This window comes from Pseudorasbora parva, chromosome 14 (assembly GCF_024679245.1).
Source record: "Pseudorasbora parva isolate DD20220531a chromosome 14, ASM2467924v1, whole genome shotgun sequence".
Classification (NCBI taxonomy): Eukaryota; Metazoa; Chordata; class Actinopteri; order Cypriniformes; family Gobionidae; genus Pseudorasbora; species Pseudorasbora parva.
The window spans coordinates 6,862,325-6,879,027 of record NC_090185.1 but is presented as its reverse complement, the minus strand read 5'-3'; the positions used below and the strand labels follow the sequence as shown (position 1 = coordinate 6,879,027).

Below are 16,703 nucleotides of genomic sequence, written 5' to 3'. Positions count from 1 at the left end.
TTTTTTTAAATAAACAATGTCCACTACAGAGGGCATAGCATTACATATGATTATATATATATATATATATATATATATATATATATATATATATATATATATATATATATATATATATATATATATATATATATATATATATATATATATAAACAAATATTATGCTATAAACAATTAATGACATGAAAATTACTAAATTGAAAGACTGTTTTTCTGGGTCTTATGAGGTTAAATGTTAATTATTAAACTGCCTTTGAGAATCACTTTTGGATATGTAATAATTTTATATTGATGTATTTGCTGTAGCCCAATTTATAAGATACAAAGTACAAACTTTTTTTCTTTTTTTTCTTCTTCATTGTTGATCTTCCCCCCGAGGTATTGGCAGATTCTTTCCTTCAGTAGGTAGGCATGTTCATTTCACAAAGTCCTCACATGAATCGTAAAACATGCCTTCGGGATATAAAACATAGCGCTTAATTTCAAAATATCCAATCAGGATGAATAATCAAATTGACGTCCAGTCAAGGTATACCTGTTGTTTTATCTGGAGGCAGCTGTCCAATAACATGATGATAAAATCATGATAGACAAGAACAATAGCGAATCGAAGAGCGCTCTCGGTGGTTAAAGAGTTAACTGCATTCTGCGAGAAATCTCCGCAGGGTGCATTTGCTCCATCCGCTGAAGCGACTTTCCGTGCAATCTGCGACTTTATTCGGCTCTGCATTTAGAGATGGACGCGTGCAGTGAGGAGAAGGTGGACAGCGTCCTGGACAGCTCGGAGGAATGTGCCAACAGCGATAAAGAACACGACGAGACGGCCGAATGGGATTCCTCATCGGATAAAGAGAGTGTCGCTTCTTGCGTGGACTCTGCGGTGGAGGAGATGCCCGACGATTGTCTGGACACAGTCCTGGACGAGTAAGTCCATGCATATTTTCATAAGATCATCATAATACGAAAATAAGCCATGCTTGTCATCACAGGTGTACCAATTAACAAATCAATGCGAAATAAATTAAACCCTACTTTGATTTATTTTAAAGTAGCCTTTTACACTAGTTTGCACTAGGCTACTAACAGATTTGACCCAATATCCACAGTTGTCTTTGAACATTTATATTCAATTGGTGTGTCAGTGTACAATTTTGTTTAATAAAATGTTTCAGTAGCCTACTGAAATTGTTTAGTGCATGTTGTTATTAGGCCTATTTTATATTGTCACGCAGCGTTGTTGCTATGCAACCCGTGATTTTATACACAGAAATTAGCTAAGCTGGATGTTTTTATATATAAACACCCAATTTAGTTAATTTCTGTGAAAAAAATCGCGGGTTGCAACGCTGCGTGACAATATAAAATAATAATATTGTCAGTTAAACATTGTGCAAGTCTAATGTAAGAGAATTGACAACAGTTCTTAACGGGACCTAAGGCCTTTGGTCCGGTTATGAACTGATGTAAAAATCTTCTTACATTAGACTTGCACAAACATGTTTAAAACTGTGAATGTTCTTGCTAACAGGGAAACGTGTAGTTTTTACCACTTCAAAAAATCCAAAGGAAAAAGAAAAGAAAACCGTGTAAACGTTCTCCCTATCCCTTGTGCTGGACCTTTAACACATCAAATCAATAGATCTCATTCACAGCAGCACCATCTTTAAATTTCCAAGCGGAATGAAAAAAAGTCGAGGCTTTGAGATAGACATCTCTTCAGTGGGTTGTACCAAGTCCCTTTCAAGGAAACATCTATTCAGTGGGTTGTACTAAGTCCCTTTCAAGGAAACATCTGGGATGTACCAAGCCCCATTCAAGGAAAGTGTTCACTTGGAGGCCATATATGCAACGCCTCCGGGCAGCTATCCAAGACTAAGCCCTATATATATGAATGGGGGAAAACTTGAAATCTCAAACTGCTTGTTGAACTCACAATTGAATAAAAAAAAAAATAAGAAGAAAAATATGACATGATCTGTCCCATAAAGTATGTTTCTTATATCCAAAAGTGTATTTTTCAGGGTAGACCTGGGCTCCTAAGCTCGAGTCTCAGTTTTCCAGTGACACAATGACTTTAATGATCAGCAATTGGCTTTTTAATTTGGAAGGTGTGATGTATTCGGCCATTTTGCACATTGCAGAGAGTCTTTCTAGATAGCATTTGGTTGTACTGTTATTTAAAGGTGCTGTATGTTAGTTTTTTACTTTATTAAAAGCCTAAAAAATACCACAATATGCTTGCAGATATGTAGGAAACATGCTAAGTTCACATACTTGTTTGTCTGAAGACCAATGTTATTCACAGTTATTCTACTTTGAAATGTGCGTTCCATGTAGGAATGTCTGTTTTTGTTTTGGTCTGTGTGATCCCGCACGCCGCCAGTTTACCCAATTGTATTTCGACACCACAGGTTGTCAGTTGGGGAAAAACAAGGTGTATTGCAGCACCACAATCCTACATACCGCAACTCCTGTTGGATTGTTCTGCTGACAAAGCACTGCAAAAACATTTTCCCAACAAGTTTTACTAAACAAAAAGACAACATAGACTGTGTTAAATTATATGAAAATCTTCAAAAGAAATTGAGACTCATCAGACCAGGCAACATTTTTCCAGTCTTCAACTGTACAATTTTGGTGAACTTGTGCAGATTGTAGCCTCTTTTTCCTAATTGTAGTGGAGATGAGTGGTACCCGGTGGGGTCTTCTGCTGTTGTAACCCATCCGCCTCAAGGTTGTGTGTCTTGTGGCTTCACTAATGCTTTTCTGCATACCTCGGTTGTAATGAGTGGTTATTTCAGTCAAAGTTGCTCTTCTATCAGCTTGAATCAGTCGGCCCATTCTCCTCTGACCTCGAGCATCAACAAGGCATTTTCGCTTACAGGACTGCTGCATACTGGGTGTTTTTCCCTTTTCACACCATTCTGTGTAAACCCTAGAAATGGTTGTGTGTGAAAATCCCAGTAACTGAGCAGATTGTGAAATACTGAGACTGACCCGGTTGGCACCAACAACCATTCCATAGTCTGACATTCAGTTTGGAGTTCAGGAGATTGTCTTGACCAGGACCACACCCCTAAATGCATTGAAGCAACTGCCATGTGATTGGTTGATAATTGCATTAATGAGAAATTAAACCGGTGTTCCTAATAATCCTTTAGGTGACTGTAAACTTTCGCTGTATCCGGTCGGCACAACTCCGAACACATCTTCCCTTCTTAAGAATGATTTCAGTTACGTTCTTTGTTCTTTTCTCAAATAAAAGCTTAACTCCAAGTCTTCCAGAGTCGATTCGAAAGACCGCCGTTCGCCAGCTTCTTTGTTAATAAGTAGCACGCAACTCTGCCGTCATTATGTTAAGCCTGCCACTGACTCTGCACACGATGTGATTGGCCTGACCAGAGTTTGGTTTTTCCAGCTCACAAATCTATGGAAAGTTGCTAGACTACACTCAAGGCTAATTAGATTTGCTGCCGCTAGGGTGCGTCTAGATTTCTAGGCTGTAAAGCCTGTAGTCCAAATTGTACTAGTCAATATTACTTTGTATTAGTATTCATAATCAGTTATCATTTTGTATTATTATTATTTTTTACATTCATTTATAACCATTGTATGCTTGAATATATGTATGTTAGAGAAGGCATGAGAGAGCTAGACACTGTGTGTACATGTGTGTTCGGTTCCATGTGTGAGAGTGGTGGCCGGGTGCATGTACACAGGGGAGTTATGGATGTGTGTGTGTAAGTTTCAGTGCATATGTTAACATAACATTTCGCTATACATTCCATATAATGGAAACCATATGTTCTTTGGGGTTGCACAAAGGCTTTTTGTATGAAGAGCAGAAATTTTTAAATATGTATAGGTGGTATTTTTATTTGTAATTAAATCTCTCTTATACTAAAAAAAGATCTTGTGTAAAAAAACATACAAAAGTTACATTTATTCATTTAGCAGACGCTTTTATCTAAAGTGACTTACATCTGATGCGACAATTTAAGTGGTAGAAAATAAAATATGAATTCAGCTAGACTATTTTTTTGATTGTTGGACATTTGTTCCTGCATGTGAAGTATGTTGTAATGTTTTTCTCTCCTTCTTGCCTCATGCAACAGGTTTTCTGATTATGATCCCTCTAATGATGCTTCTGAGGGTGACTGGAATCCAGAAAAAACTCCACAAAAGAGGAAAAGATCTGGTCTGTCTTCCATATCACCATCCCCAGCAAAGTCTTGCAGATCTGCTTCACCTGCCTCTGTACAAAGTAAAAAAGGGAAAGATAGGAAAAGCAGTGTGAGTCGATCCCTACCTTTTTCCATCTTAGAAAACAAGTGGAAGAGTGTAGATGAGCCTGATATTGAGCCGACTCAGCCAATGTTCAGACCTAGACAAAGGCCCGGCCCACAGTTGGTCTCCAATACATCATGCAGTCCTCTACAGTATTTCGAGTTGTTCTTTTCGAAATCAGTCATGCGAACAATTCTAGCAAACTCAAATGCATATGGGGCCATGCGTCAGGATGGAACAAAGAAGCCTTGGCAGGACATTTCTATGAAAGACTTCAAGACATTCCTGGCACTGGTGATTTACATGGGTTTGCTGAAATGCTTCAGACTGACAGACTATTGGAGGAAGTCTCATATGTACAGTCTGCCGTTTCCTGCTCAAATCATGTCAGGTAGAACATTTATGACCATCTCTAAAGCTCTCCATCTTAGTGACCCCAAAGTGGATGCAGAGAATGACAAGAAGAAGGGAACGCCTGAATATGACCGCCTGTGTAGGATCAAACCGCTGTACCAGGACATTAGGGACGCCTGCAGAGCCTCTTTCCATCCCTTTCAGAACATCTCCATTGATGAACGAATGGTTGCATCAAAGGCAAGACATGGACTCAAACAGTACATGAAAAACAAACCTACAAGATGGGGGTACAAACTCTTTGTACTGGCAGATTCCCTCTGTGGCTACACATGGGACTTCTTCATTTATGAGGGAAAGGTGAATTCAGAGGAGAGCAAAGGCATTAGCTATGATTCTGTCATGATTCTAGCCGATGAAAGGTTGTTGGGTAATGGCTACAAGCTGTTTGTTGACAACTTTTACACCAGTCCCAAGCTCTTCAGAGACTTGCTCGCTAAGAAGATCTGGGCCTGTGGCACTGTTCGAGCAAACCGCATTGGTCACTCAAAGAAACAGGCTCCTCGTGGCAATATTCGCTGGTTCCGGGAAGACAACCTGCTGTTTGTAGAGTGGAAGGACAAGAGGGACGTGCTGATGTGCTCCACTTTTCATAAAGCCTTTAATGGTGAAACCATAAAGAGAAATGTGAAAGGAGCCGATGGAGTTTGGGCCATTCAGGATTTCCCCGTTCCAGCTGCAGTGTTGGACTACAACAAGTTAGTTGACTTTATTCAATGGTGTAAAGTTTGTGATTGTGCCTTTTAAATGACAAATCTTGTTCTTTTCATTTTAGGCACATGGGAGGAGTGGATCTGTCTGATGCACTTATTTCATTTTACACAGTTCTACATAAAACAAGAAGATGGTACCGGTCCTTTTTTTACCACTTTGTGGACATCGCCGTAGTAAACGCCTTTATTCTGCACCAGCAGATGGCTAAGATGAAGAACCAGAAGCCTTTGACCCAGAAGGCCTTCCGAGAGGCTCTTGTTGCAGAGCTCGCAGGAACAGGACCTCCATCTGCTCCTGCACAAATACGCCCGATTCCTTCTACCGACTCCCACCTGCCCAAGTACATGAGTGGAGACCGCAGTATCGGAAGGCGAAAATGCAAAATGTGTACCTTTAAAACTCCAATCAAGTGTGCGACCTGCGACGTGCCATTGTGCTTCGTCCCCAAACGCGATTGTTTCGCTAGCTGGCATGAACAAGGTAGTTGTAGCGAGAGTGAGGAAGAGTAAAGCTCTGTGTAGTTTAGAATAGGGTCAATATGCTAAGTCCAAGTCACTTTCCAAAACTGATAGACGAGAACAAAATCAAACAATACTCAGTGCAGTAGTGAATGAAGTGTGATGAGAGAGAAAAATGAGAGGAATAATTCACAGTCGATCATTCATTGCATTGCACGCAGCACCAAACATACAGTATCATGGCCAATAAATTGGGAACTGTTACTGATTTATCTATACTGAGACTTACATCAGTTTAGTGACTAACTCTTAGTTTTACATGGCAATTTGCTAGAAAAGTCCAAATATTTGATCAAATGTACTAAAAAAATTGTATTACTTTTTGGTAAGTAGTTAGGATTAATCTTTATCCAAGTAATAGAAGAATCGGTTCTAGGCTAGCAATCCAGGACCGTTAAATAGGTCCTTAAATTTTTTACGATTGAATTTGCTATACTAATTTTCTAAATGTTTTGAAATAGAAGCAACATTTAAAAGGATAGTCGACTCAAAAATGAGTCAACTATTCATTTGACTCAAAAATGAAAACTACCCCATGATTTACTCATCCTCAGGTCATCCTAGGTGTATATGACATTCTTCTTCCGATGAATACAATCAGAGTTAAAGTAAAAATGTCCTGACTCTTCCAAGCTTTATAAATGCAGTGAATGGGGTCTGAGATTTTGAAGCCCAAAGGAGTGCATCTATCCATCATATAACTGCTCCACACGGCTCCAGGGGTTTAATACAGGCCTTATGAAGTGAATCGATTGTGTTCGTCTTAAAGAAGAATATCATATACACCAAGGATGACTTGAGGATGAGTAAATCATGGGCTAATTTAAATTTTTGGGTGAACTGTCCCTTTAAGCCCCCCTTTTTTTAATCATGCCTTTTCTTGTAGCAGCTCTTTTTTCACCCATAACGTTTCTGTTTGACTCGCGCAACTTTAATCTCCTTAATCTTCTTGTTACATTAATCTTATGTTATTCTCAATCTTAGCTGTAGTAAATAGTAGTGACTCCTGCTTAAATTTCTCCATCAGTAAATTAAACATACAAATGTATGTATTATTGATAGAAATGAAGGATAGGGAAAATTAGTGACAATTCAGAAGAGCTTGTAAGCAGCACTGATGAAGAAACAGATGTTCATCGATGGACTTGATCCCCTCCTAGATCAGTGAGTTTATATACATTTTACTATCCTTCATTAATACAAAGAGAGGATCAATTTGCATGCCAAATTAATGTTCATTTTCTCTTTTGTGTTTCATCTCTCAGGCATCTTCCTGATACTAAGACAACTTCAGACCCGGCCTCCGCTGCATCATGAAGTTCCCTGCAGTTTTTTTAATTCCTGCATCCAAAATCAATTTAATAAACAACTGTAGCATGTTAACATGGGGCCAGTTGTCCGGATGGAAAGAAGAAGACATGTCAGTTTTTTGAAAGACTTGAAGCCTTTCCTGTCGCTGGTGATGAACAATTGGAGGATGTCACACATTTACACACTTTACTTTTTGACCACCTATAGTGCGGTCTACAAAATGATTCCTGGTTACTAAATTAATGCTTTCTTGCCCATTTGTTCTCATTTGTGAATGCTTAGGTTGCTTGATTTCTTGCTTGAGGGTAAGTGGATTTAGTAATTGAACTTAATTTGGTAATGCAGACATTGTGCTGAAGCTGATATCACTAACTGATGTTGCCACAAGCCTTGTTAAACATATTTAACATATATGTTAAACATATTTCCCTAGAGGCACACAAGGCATAATTATTACACAATAGATATGGTCTGGTATTTGCTATCGCATGTCTGCTTGCCAAGTCATTGCTTGAGCATGAGTTGTCGCTTAAAAGTTTTGTTGACCTTCATCTGCTTTTTAATAGTTTTACAGCTGTGCAAACATGTTTACTAACACATTTATTTACGCTTTAGACATGAAATTATAAGCTTTTGTGTGAAAAAAATGTCATTAAATAAAAAAGTGAAAAGTTTATTTCGAAAAGCATTAATTATTGTGAACTACAAAAAAACGTGTTGTTTTGACATGTGTTATTTTTAGCACTGGTTTTCTTAATGACGTTTCAGATCCCATAGGCTGTGTAGAGGCATCCCATCATGCTTTTCATTTCTTTGTTTTGGCTTTGCTTGTTTGTTTCTTTGCTTTGGTTGTGCTGCCAGCCTTTGCCGCAGACTTCTTCTTCAGACTCACTTCCACTGGATAATGATCGCTGATCTCCAGGGCCTGACATGGAGCAATCATATTATCAACATATTATTAGTGTTCACATGATACTAGGATTTCTAAATCCGATATGATACCTTGAAAAATATCGATTTTCAATTAGGGATGTCAACCGATGACCATTTGACCGATGGTTGACCGTATCAACGTTAACCGATCAAAGTTGTTGATTAAAAAAAGAAGTGATCTCTATAGGCTATTACAGACAGTGGACTAAACGCTACTACAGTTAGCCGTCTCATTACAAAATCTTTTTGTGTGAAGTGAACATATCCCTCACACTCAATTTTTCATAACTTGCCTGTTTGTACTTAATAAACCAATAAAAGAATTGGCACGAGGTCACGGCGCTTGGGTTTGCGCGCTCACAAGGTTTGCAAACCAGCTAAAACACTCGAGGTTAGAGCCGGGGCAGACGACAGTATGAAGCGTGCATTTCGCTTAAGATGGGCTTACATTTGGAAATATATTACATCTACATTTAATAGAACTAAAGCGGCGTCTCTTCGGAGCTGTCATTTTCTTAAATGAGCCGCGGCAATGTTTCAAATGAGCTTCTAACGCTGGACAAATGGCTTTATTTTCAACGCGATCCCCTTGCCTAAACCATTTCGAAACTAAGGAGCCATTTGTCCTCCGATTAGTCCTCCATCCGCGTTTGTGGGACTAGAAATCTATACGCACCCTAGTGGCAGCAAATCTAATCTGCCACGAGTGTCGTCTAGTAACTCTCAATACCCTTCTGAGCTGAATTCCCCAAACTCTTGCCGGGCCAATCACATCGTGTATAGAGTCGGCAGATGGGGCCATAATGACGACGGCCGAGTTGCTTTTGCGTGCTTCTAGTAAACACAGAAACTGGCGAACGGTGGTCTTTCGAATCAGCTTTGACTGCGACTCTGGAAGACTTGGAGTTCAGCTTTTCTCTGAGAAAAGAACAAAGAACGGCACTAAAGTCATTCTTAAAAAGGGAAGATGTGTTCGGAGTTTAGCCGACCGATACGGCGAATGTTTAACTGTCAACTAGCTCTGCTTCACCTTCGTTGCTCTGGTTGGTTGTAGCGCTATCCTATCGCGTGCAGAGGGAGTTTGAAAGACGGTGAGTTTCCAGACCAAACATCTTGATGTGGGTCTGGCTTGTCTGGCTAGTTTCGCGCTGTAGAGGATTTTAAAAAAGTGACGTGAGTGGAAGGGCGGCGGCGCCAGGACAATGTGTGTGTGAGAGTGGGAGCGCGGCTTGCGGCTGTTATTTTAAATAGCGCAGCATATTTTAAACTAATCGGTTAACCGGTTTTAACCGGCTAATGAGGCTCGGTAGTCGGTCAAGAAAATGTTTCGTTTTCGCCATCCCTATTTTCAAAACCATCTTGCAATATATTACAGCACCGGGTTGGTTTATTTAAAACTGGAATCGATTCAGATATTTCAGTATAAGACAACATTACTTTATACCTAGTTTAAATAAATCAGACATGCATTGTGATGAATATACTCACCATTTCCTCTGAAAGTTTGTAGGCTTCCTGGAAGTTAAAAGGCTTCGCAGATTTCGGCACAACAGCTTGTAACATGTCCTCTTTATACACCACAATTCTAGAAGAAAACATGCCATCAATACTTTCCAAAGCTTGACATTGCCTGTCCTTTTATGCATTTAGTCTTCTAGTTGGAACCAAGCTATGATTTGCTCATATTTTAATTAATAGTAATAATTTAACATTCATACTCTAAAGGTGTGTGCACATTGTTCAGTGAGTTTTTGCAGGCAAAATCCAGTCATTTTAAATGGAGTCCATTGGGAATTTGGAGCGAGGGCGATGTGTTTTCACCACACAGGTTTCTCTCATGTTCATGTCTGCCATACAAATTCACCGCGCTGACCAAATGAAAGTTGCTTGGTTTGAAAGTGATTTCTGTGTGAGCTGTGCTTTAACTATACTACTGACATTATACAACAGTACCTTCACACCATGTCTAAACTGGGAGCGACCGTTGACTTGCTGCAAGTAAAAAAATGCACGTTCTGAATCTGTTTGTACTTGTCATGAGTAAGCTCAAGCATGTGGAGTACATCAGAAATTGAGTGGGCTATCTGTTATAATTGGCTCTATTTGCTTTAGTCGCATTGTGATGCCCCACTAGCGTCCAGTGTAGACGAGGTGCACTGAGGTTAAGATTTCTTTATTTTTAAACAGGATTGCAGATGAAAGATGAGTAAATTATTGCTGTTTCTCCGCCTCACCTGTCGTAGGTGTGGTCGTTGGACGTTATGACTGTGGTGTCAACATCATCTCCGATCAGCCAATGGAAATCAGGATCGCTGCGGATTCTGATGGCCTTCATCTTCTTCTTGGAGACGTAGGCACCGTCTGCATTGAAGTCTCCAAGGATCATTACGTTCTGTAGGATAACATGTGAGTTCCCTCTCAAACTCGAATCAATAGTTAAACTAGAGTTCACTTGTGTGTGTTATTTAGTCAAGGATTGATCAGATACATTTCTTTGAAATGTGTACATTAAAGCATTTGGCGTTTATCCAAAAACAACTTGCAGGACAGTCAGCTATACATTTTATCAGTACATGCATTACTTTTGGAATTTGTTATGGGTCTATAGTGCTAAACTCACGTCAGTTTTCCATTTATCTTTGACGTGCTGAAACACGTCATAAAGTTCATCCAGTTCCTTCTGTGAGTCTTTGGGCTTTGTGTGAACAGGAATCAGCACCAAATCTTCCAGCACTAAAAAACACAAACAAAATTGACTAGCAATGGCAGTGCAGGTTGTTCATACGATCCTACTTATGAAACATTTGCAGTCATGTAGGAATATGCAATTATAATGAAGGGATGAATAACTTGAATTTTGGTCTGTTTCTCAAATGAGTTGCATGGACCACTTTTACAATGGTTTTACGTTTGATGTTGTAGTTTAAAAGCGCCAGTTCCCATTCATTTCCACATGAGTGTATATGAGTAAATGATGGCAGAAATTCTATTTTGGATGAATTATTAATTCAAATCTCACTATCAGTGAAAATGCATGCAATTTTAGATTCTCGCTGAATCTCAAACGTGCTGCGTAACACGAGAATGAACCTCATTGGTTCTCACTGAAGCTCAAACGTGCTGCGTAACACAAGAATGAACCTCATTGGTTCTCGCTGAAGCGCAAACGTGCTGTGTAACACGAGAATGAACCTCATTGGTTCCTGCTGAAGCTCAAACGTGCTGCGTAACACGAGAATGAACCTCATTGGTTCTCGCTGAAGCTCAAACGTGCTGAGTAACACGAGAATGAACCTCATTGGTTCTCGCTGAAGCTCAAACGTGCTGCGTAACATGAGAATAAACATCATTGGTTCTCGCTGAAGCTCAAACGTGCTGAGTAACACGAGAATGAACCTCATTGGTTCTCGCTGAAGCTCAAACGTGCTGAGTAACACGAGAATGAACCTCATTGGTTCTCGCTAAAACTCAAACGTGCTGCGTAACATGAGAATAAACATCATTGGTTCCTGCTGAAGCTCAAACGTGCTGCGTAACACGAGAATGACCCTCATTGGTTCTCGCTGAAGCTCAAACGTGCTGAGTAACACGAGAATGAACCTCATTGGTTCTCGCTGAAGCTCAAACGTGCTGCGTAACACGAGAATGAACCTCATTGGTTCTCGCTGAAGCTCAAACGTGCTGCGTAACACGAGAATGAACCTCATTGGTTCTCGCTGAAGCTCAAACGTGCTGCGTAACACAAGAATGAACCTCATTGGTTCTCGCTGAAGCTCAAACGTGCTGCGTAACACGAGAATGACCCTCATTGGTTCTCGCTGAAGCTCAAACGTGCTGAGTAACACAAGAATGAACCTCATTGGTTCTCGCTGAAGCTCAAACGTGCTGCGTAACACGAGAATGAACCTCATTGGTTCTCGCTGAAGCTCAAACGTGCTGCGTAACACGAGAATGAACCTCATTGGTTCTCACTGAAGCTCAAACGTGCTGCGTAACACGAGAATGAACCTCATTGGTTCTCGCTGAAGCTCAAACGTGCTGCGTAACACAAGAATGAACCTCATTGGTTCTCGCTGAAGCTCAAACGTGCTGCGTAACACGAGAATGACCCTCATTGGTTCTTGCTGAAGCTCAAACGAGCTGCGTATCACGAGAATGAACCTCATTGGTTCTCGCTGAAGCTCAAACGTGCTGCGTAACACAAGAATGAACCTCATTGGTTCTCGCTGAAGCTCAAACGTGCTGCGTAACACAAGAATGAACCTCTTTGGTTCTCGCTGAAGCTCAAACGTGCTGCGTAACACGAGAATGACCCTCATTGGTTCTTGCTGAAGCTCAAACGAGCTGCGTATCACGAGAATGACCCTCATTGGTTCTTGCTGAAGCTCAAACGAGCTGCGTAACACGAGAATGAACCTCATTGGTTCTCGCTGAAGCTCAAACGTGCTGCGTAACACAAGAATGAACCTCATTGGTTCTCGCTGAAGCTCAAACGTGCTGCGTAACACGAGAATGACCCTCATTGGTTTTTGCTGAAGCTCAAACGAGCTGCGTATCACGAGAATGAACCTCATTGGTTCCTGCTGAAGCTCAAACGTGCTGCGTAACACGAGAATGAACCTCATTGGTTCTTGCTGAAGCTCAAACGTGCTGCGTAACACGAGAATGAACCTCATTGGTTCTCGCTGAAGCTCAAACGTGCTGCGTAACACGAGAATGAACCTCATTGGTTCTCGCTGAAGCTCAAACGTGCTGCGTAACACGAGAATGAACCTCATTGGTTCTCGCTGAAGCTCAAACGTGCTGCGTAACACGAGAATAAACATCATTGGTTCCTGCTGAAGCTCAAACGTGCTGCGTAACACGAGAATGAACCTCATTGGTTCTCGCTGAAGCTCAAACGTGCTGCGTAACACAAGAATGAACCTCATTGGTTCTCGCTGAAGCTCAAACGTGCTGCGTAACACGAGAATGACCCTCATTGGTTCTCGCTGAAGCTCAAACGAGCTGCGTATCACAAGAATGAACCTCATTGGTTCTCGCTGAAGCTCAAACGTGCTGAGTAACACGAGAACGAACCTCATTGGTTCTCGCTGAAGCTCAAACGTGCTGCGTAACACGAGAACGAACCTCATTGGTTCTCGCTGAAGCTCAAACGTGCTGCGTAACACGAGAACGAACCTCATTGGTTCTCGCTGAAGCTCAAACGTGCTGCGTAACACGAGAACGAACCTCATTGGTTCTCGCTGAAGCTCAAACGTGCAGCATAACATGAGAATAAACCTCATTGGTTCTTGCTGAAGCTCAAACGAGCTGCGTATCACGAGAATGAACCTCATTGGTTCTCGCTGAAGCTCAAACGTGCTGCGTAACACAAGAATGAACCTCATTGGTTCTCGCTGAAGCTCAAACGTGCTGCGTAACACAAGAATGAACCTCTTTGGTTCTCGCTGAAGCTCAAACGTGCTGCGTAACACGAGAATGACCCTCATTGGTTCTTGCTGAAGCTCAAACGAGCTGCGTATCACGAGAATGACCCTCATTGGTTCTTGCTGAAGCTCAAACGAGCTGCGTAACACGAGAATGAACCTCATTGGTTCTCGCTGAAGCTCAAACGTGCTGCGTAACACAAGAATGAACCTCATTGGTTCTCGCTGAAGCTCAAACGTGCTGCGTAACACGAGAATGACCCTCATTGGTTTTTGCTGAAGCTCAAACGAGCTGCGTAACATGAGAATGAACCTCATTGGTTCTCGCTGAAGCTCAAACGTGCTGCGTAACACGAGAATGAACCTCATTGGTTCTCGCTGAAGCTCAAACGTGCTGCGTAACACAAGAATGAACCTCATTGGTTCCTGCTGAAGCTCAAACGTGCTGCGTAACACGAGAATGAACCTCATTGGTTCTTGCTGAAGCTCAAACGTGCTGCGTAACACGAGAATGAACCTCATTGGTTCTCGCTGAAGCTCAAACGTGCTGCGTAACATGAGAATAAACATCATTGGTTCCTGCTGAAGCTCAAACGTGCTGCGTAACACGAGAATGAACCTCATTGGTTCTCGCTGAAGCTCAAACGTGCTGCGTAACACAAGAATGAACCTCATTGGTTCTCGCTGAAGCTCAAACGTGCTGCGTAACACGAGAATGACCCTCATTGGTTCTCGCTGAAGCTCAAACGAGCTGCGTATCACAAGAATGAACCTCATTGGTTCTCGCTGAAGCTCAAACGTGCTGCGTAACACGAGAATGACCCTCATTGGTTCTCGCTGAAGCTCAAACGAGCTGCGTATCACAAGAATGAACCTCATTGGTTCTCGCTGAAGCTCAAACGTGCTGAGTAACACGAGAACGAACCTCATTGGTTCTCGCTGAAGCTCAAACGTGCTGCGTAACACGAGAACGAACCTCATTGGTTCTCGCTGAAGCTCAAACGTGCTGCGTAACACGAGAACGAACCTCATTGGTTCTCGCTGAAGCTCAAACGTGCTGAGTAACACGAGAACGAACCTCATTGGTTCTCGCTGAAGCTCAAACGTGCTGCGTAACACGAGAACGAACCTCATTGGTTCTCGCTGAAGCTCAAACGTGCTGCGTAACACGAGAACGAACCTCATTGGTTCTCGCTGAAGCTCAAACGTGCTGCATAACATGAGAATAAACCTCATTGGTTCTCGCACATCAAGCGAACATGCTTGAGCTTCTGTTTATCCTCACTGTTGTGTGCATTGATGAATGTGAATAAAAGGCTAAATTCAATCTGTTCATTGTATAATGTGATAGTGTCTCTTCAGAAAATTTTGATTAAACCGCTTAATTCACATGGATTAGTTTTACGATCTCTATGAATAAAGTGGTAGTTGCGCAGCTATCAATGGAGAAATCTCACAGATTTCATTAAATATCTTAATTTGTGTCCTTAAGATGAACGAAAGTCGTACGGGTTTGGAACAAACATGAGATTGAGAAGTTTTGGATGAACTAACCCTCTCACAGAATCTGATTACCTGTGTGTTTACACCTGAAGCGCAGAATGAAAGGCTCTCGGGAGAAAGCGTCCTCATCACCCTCTTGATTGTCTTCATATTGGTACGTGTCGACCAGTTCAGCCTCATCTTTTCTAATTGATATGAACAAAATAGTTTACTTAACGATTGTTCATAGTTAAACATCTCATTTCAAAGGCGAGACGCTGCAAAATTCTAATTCAATTTAGCTTTTTACCCGCCCCATAATGTTTTATTCTGATAATTTCCCATACACCATACCTGTAGAAACAGACAAACTGCTCCTTATAAAGAGTCCGTCCCAGCCTGGAGCTTCCTACCATAGTGAAGGGACGTTTCTTATTGGCGCTGTGGGAGAAACGGAGAGTTTAATTCAGGCTTTTGAGTTTGTGATGATGACGAGAATCTCTGAAGGTTCACACAGACCCAGTGCTGTTGAGCTCCTCCAGAAATGTGGCTATAGCTTTGCCTGATTTATCCACCACCTCCAGCACAATGATGACACTGTATCGAGAGAAGATCTACAGGGAAAGAGTTAAGGCCTGTTTGATTAAAAACATCTGAGGTTTGATCTCATCGAACAGTCGGATTATAAACTCACCTTAATGAGATATTTTACAATGTTCTTGTCTGAGAGTTTGCTTGGGCCCATCCGTCTGATGTTAAAAGATGCGATCTTCATGGTGCAAACCTACAGAAGACCAGCAAAACAACTTACGGGGAAGTTGAGCTTCACAAATGAGTTTTATGACCACAAACACTTCGCGCCGGTTTTCAAGTCTGTTCGGTCCTTTGTGCAAGCTCTTAATCAGAAGAATTTCTATATGGTTTTCCTGTTGTAAATCGCCAAAGGAAGCTTAAAAGACAATTCAAGGATGCGTTGCTGGCACACAGGAAAGACTTCTGGTTTGTAAAGAGCTGACATGTCAGAGCCGAAACATACAGACAGGAAAACCACAGCGAGTTTCATTTTAAAGAGTTTGAAAACAAAACGCTCTCCAAACAACTCAAAGTTTCATAGTTTCCAATGAATGTGAAATTAAAAATACCATATTAACATAATATTTTATATTCTTCAGCTCAACTCGTTTATTTCTTTAAATCTGTTAGATATCTATTATTAAATACAAGTAAAGTTTGCTATATATTGACATTTATTTTAATTTATAAACTGATAATAAGCTCTTACCAAAGCTGCTTTGTTTACTATGACGCCTCGACTTGTGTTGACTTCCCGTGTTGTCCGTTAGACAGCTAGTGAATAATAAATGACTGCTCTGATCATTTAAAAACAGACCCTGCCTACTTCCTGTTTTAAATCAGATAGAGTTTCTGTCGCACAGATGTCTCGTAAAATGGAGAATTTAGACAGGCCTCACTAATTGTTTCCAGCACTTTCATTACGTCTATAATGATTTATAGCAGGCTTGCCTGGAGGTAACGGATAGGCTCTTGTTTCTGACAGTCAAGTCGAGCGCCCTTTGAACATAATTTACATATCTGAAACCTCCCCCCATCAAGA

General features: G+C 41.1%; 1 protein-coding gene across 1 annotated transcript; it reads right to left on the bottom strand.

The window, feature by feature from the left end:
• Positions 1 to 7,901: 7,901 nt before the first annotated feature.
• dnase1l4.2 (deoxyribonuclease 1 like 4, tandem duplicate 2) lies at positions 7,902 to 16,703 on the bottom strand. The gene is made up of 9 exons (XM_067415394.1): positions 16,371 to 16,703; positions 15,783 to 15,872; positions 15,604 to 15,702; positions 15,443 to 15,519; positions 15,182 to 15,294; positions 10,798 to 10,910; positions 10,412 to 10,569; positions 9,666 to 9,762; positions 7,902 to 8,169 (listed from the first exon to the last, which is right to left on the bottom strand). The coding sequence occupies exons 2-9, from the start codon at positions 15,861 to 15,863 to the stop codon at positions 8,050 to 8,052; spliced, it is 858 nt and encodes a 285-aa protein (XP_067271495.1). The 5' UTR covers positions 15,864 to 15,872; positions 16,371 to 16,703; the 3' UTR covers positions 7,902 to 8,049.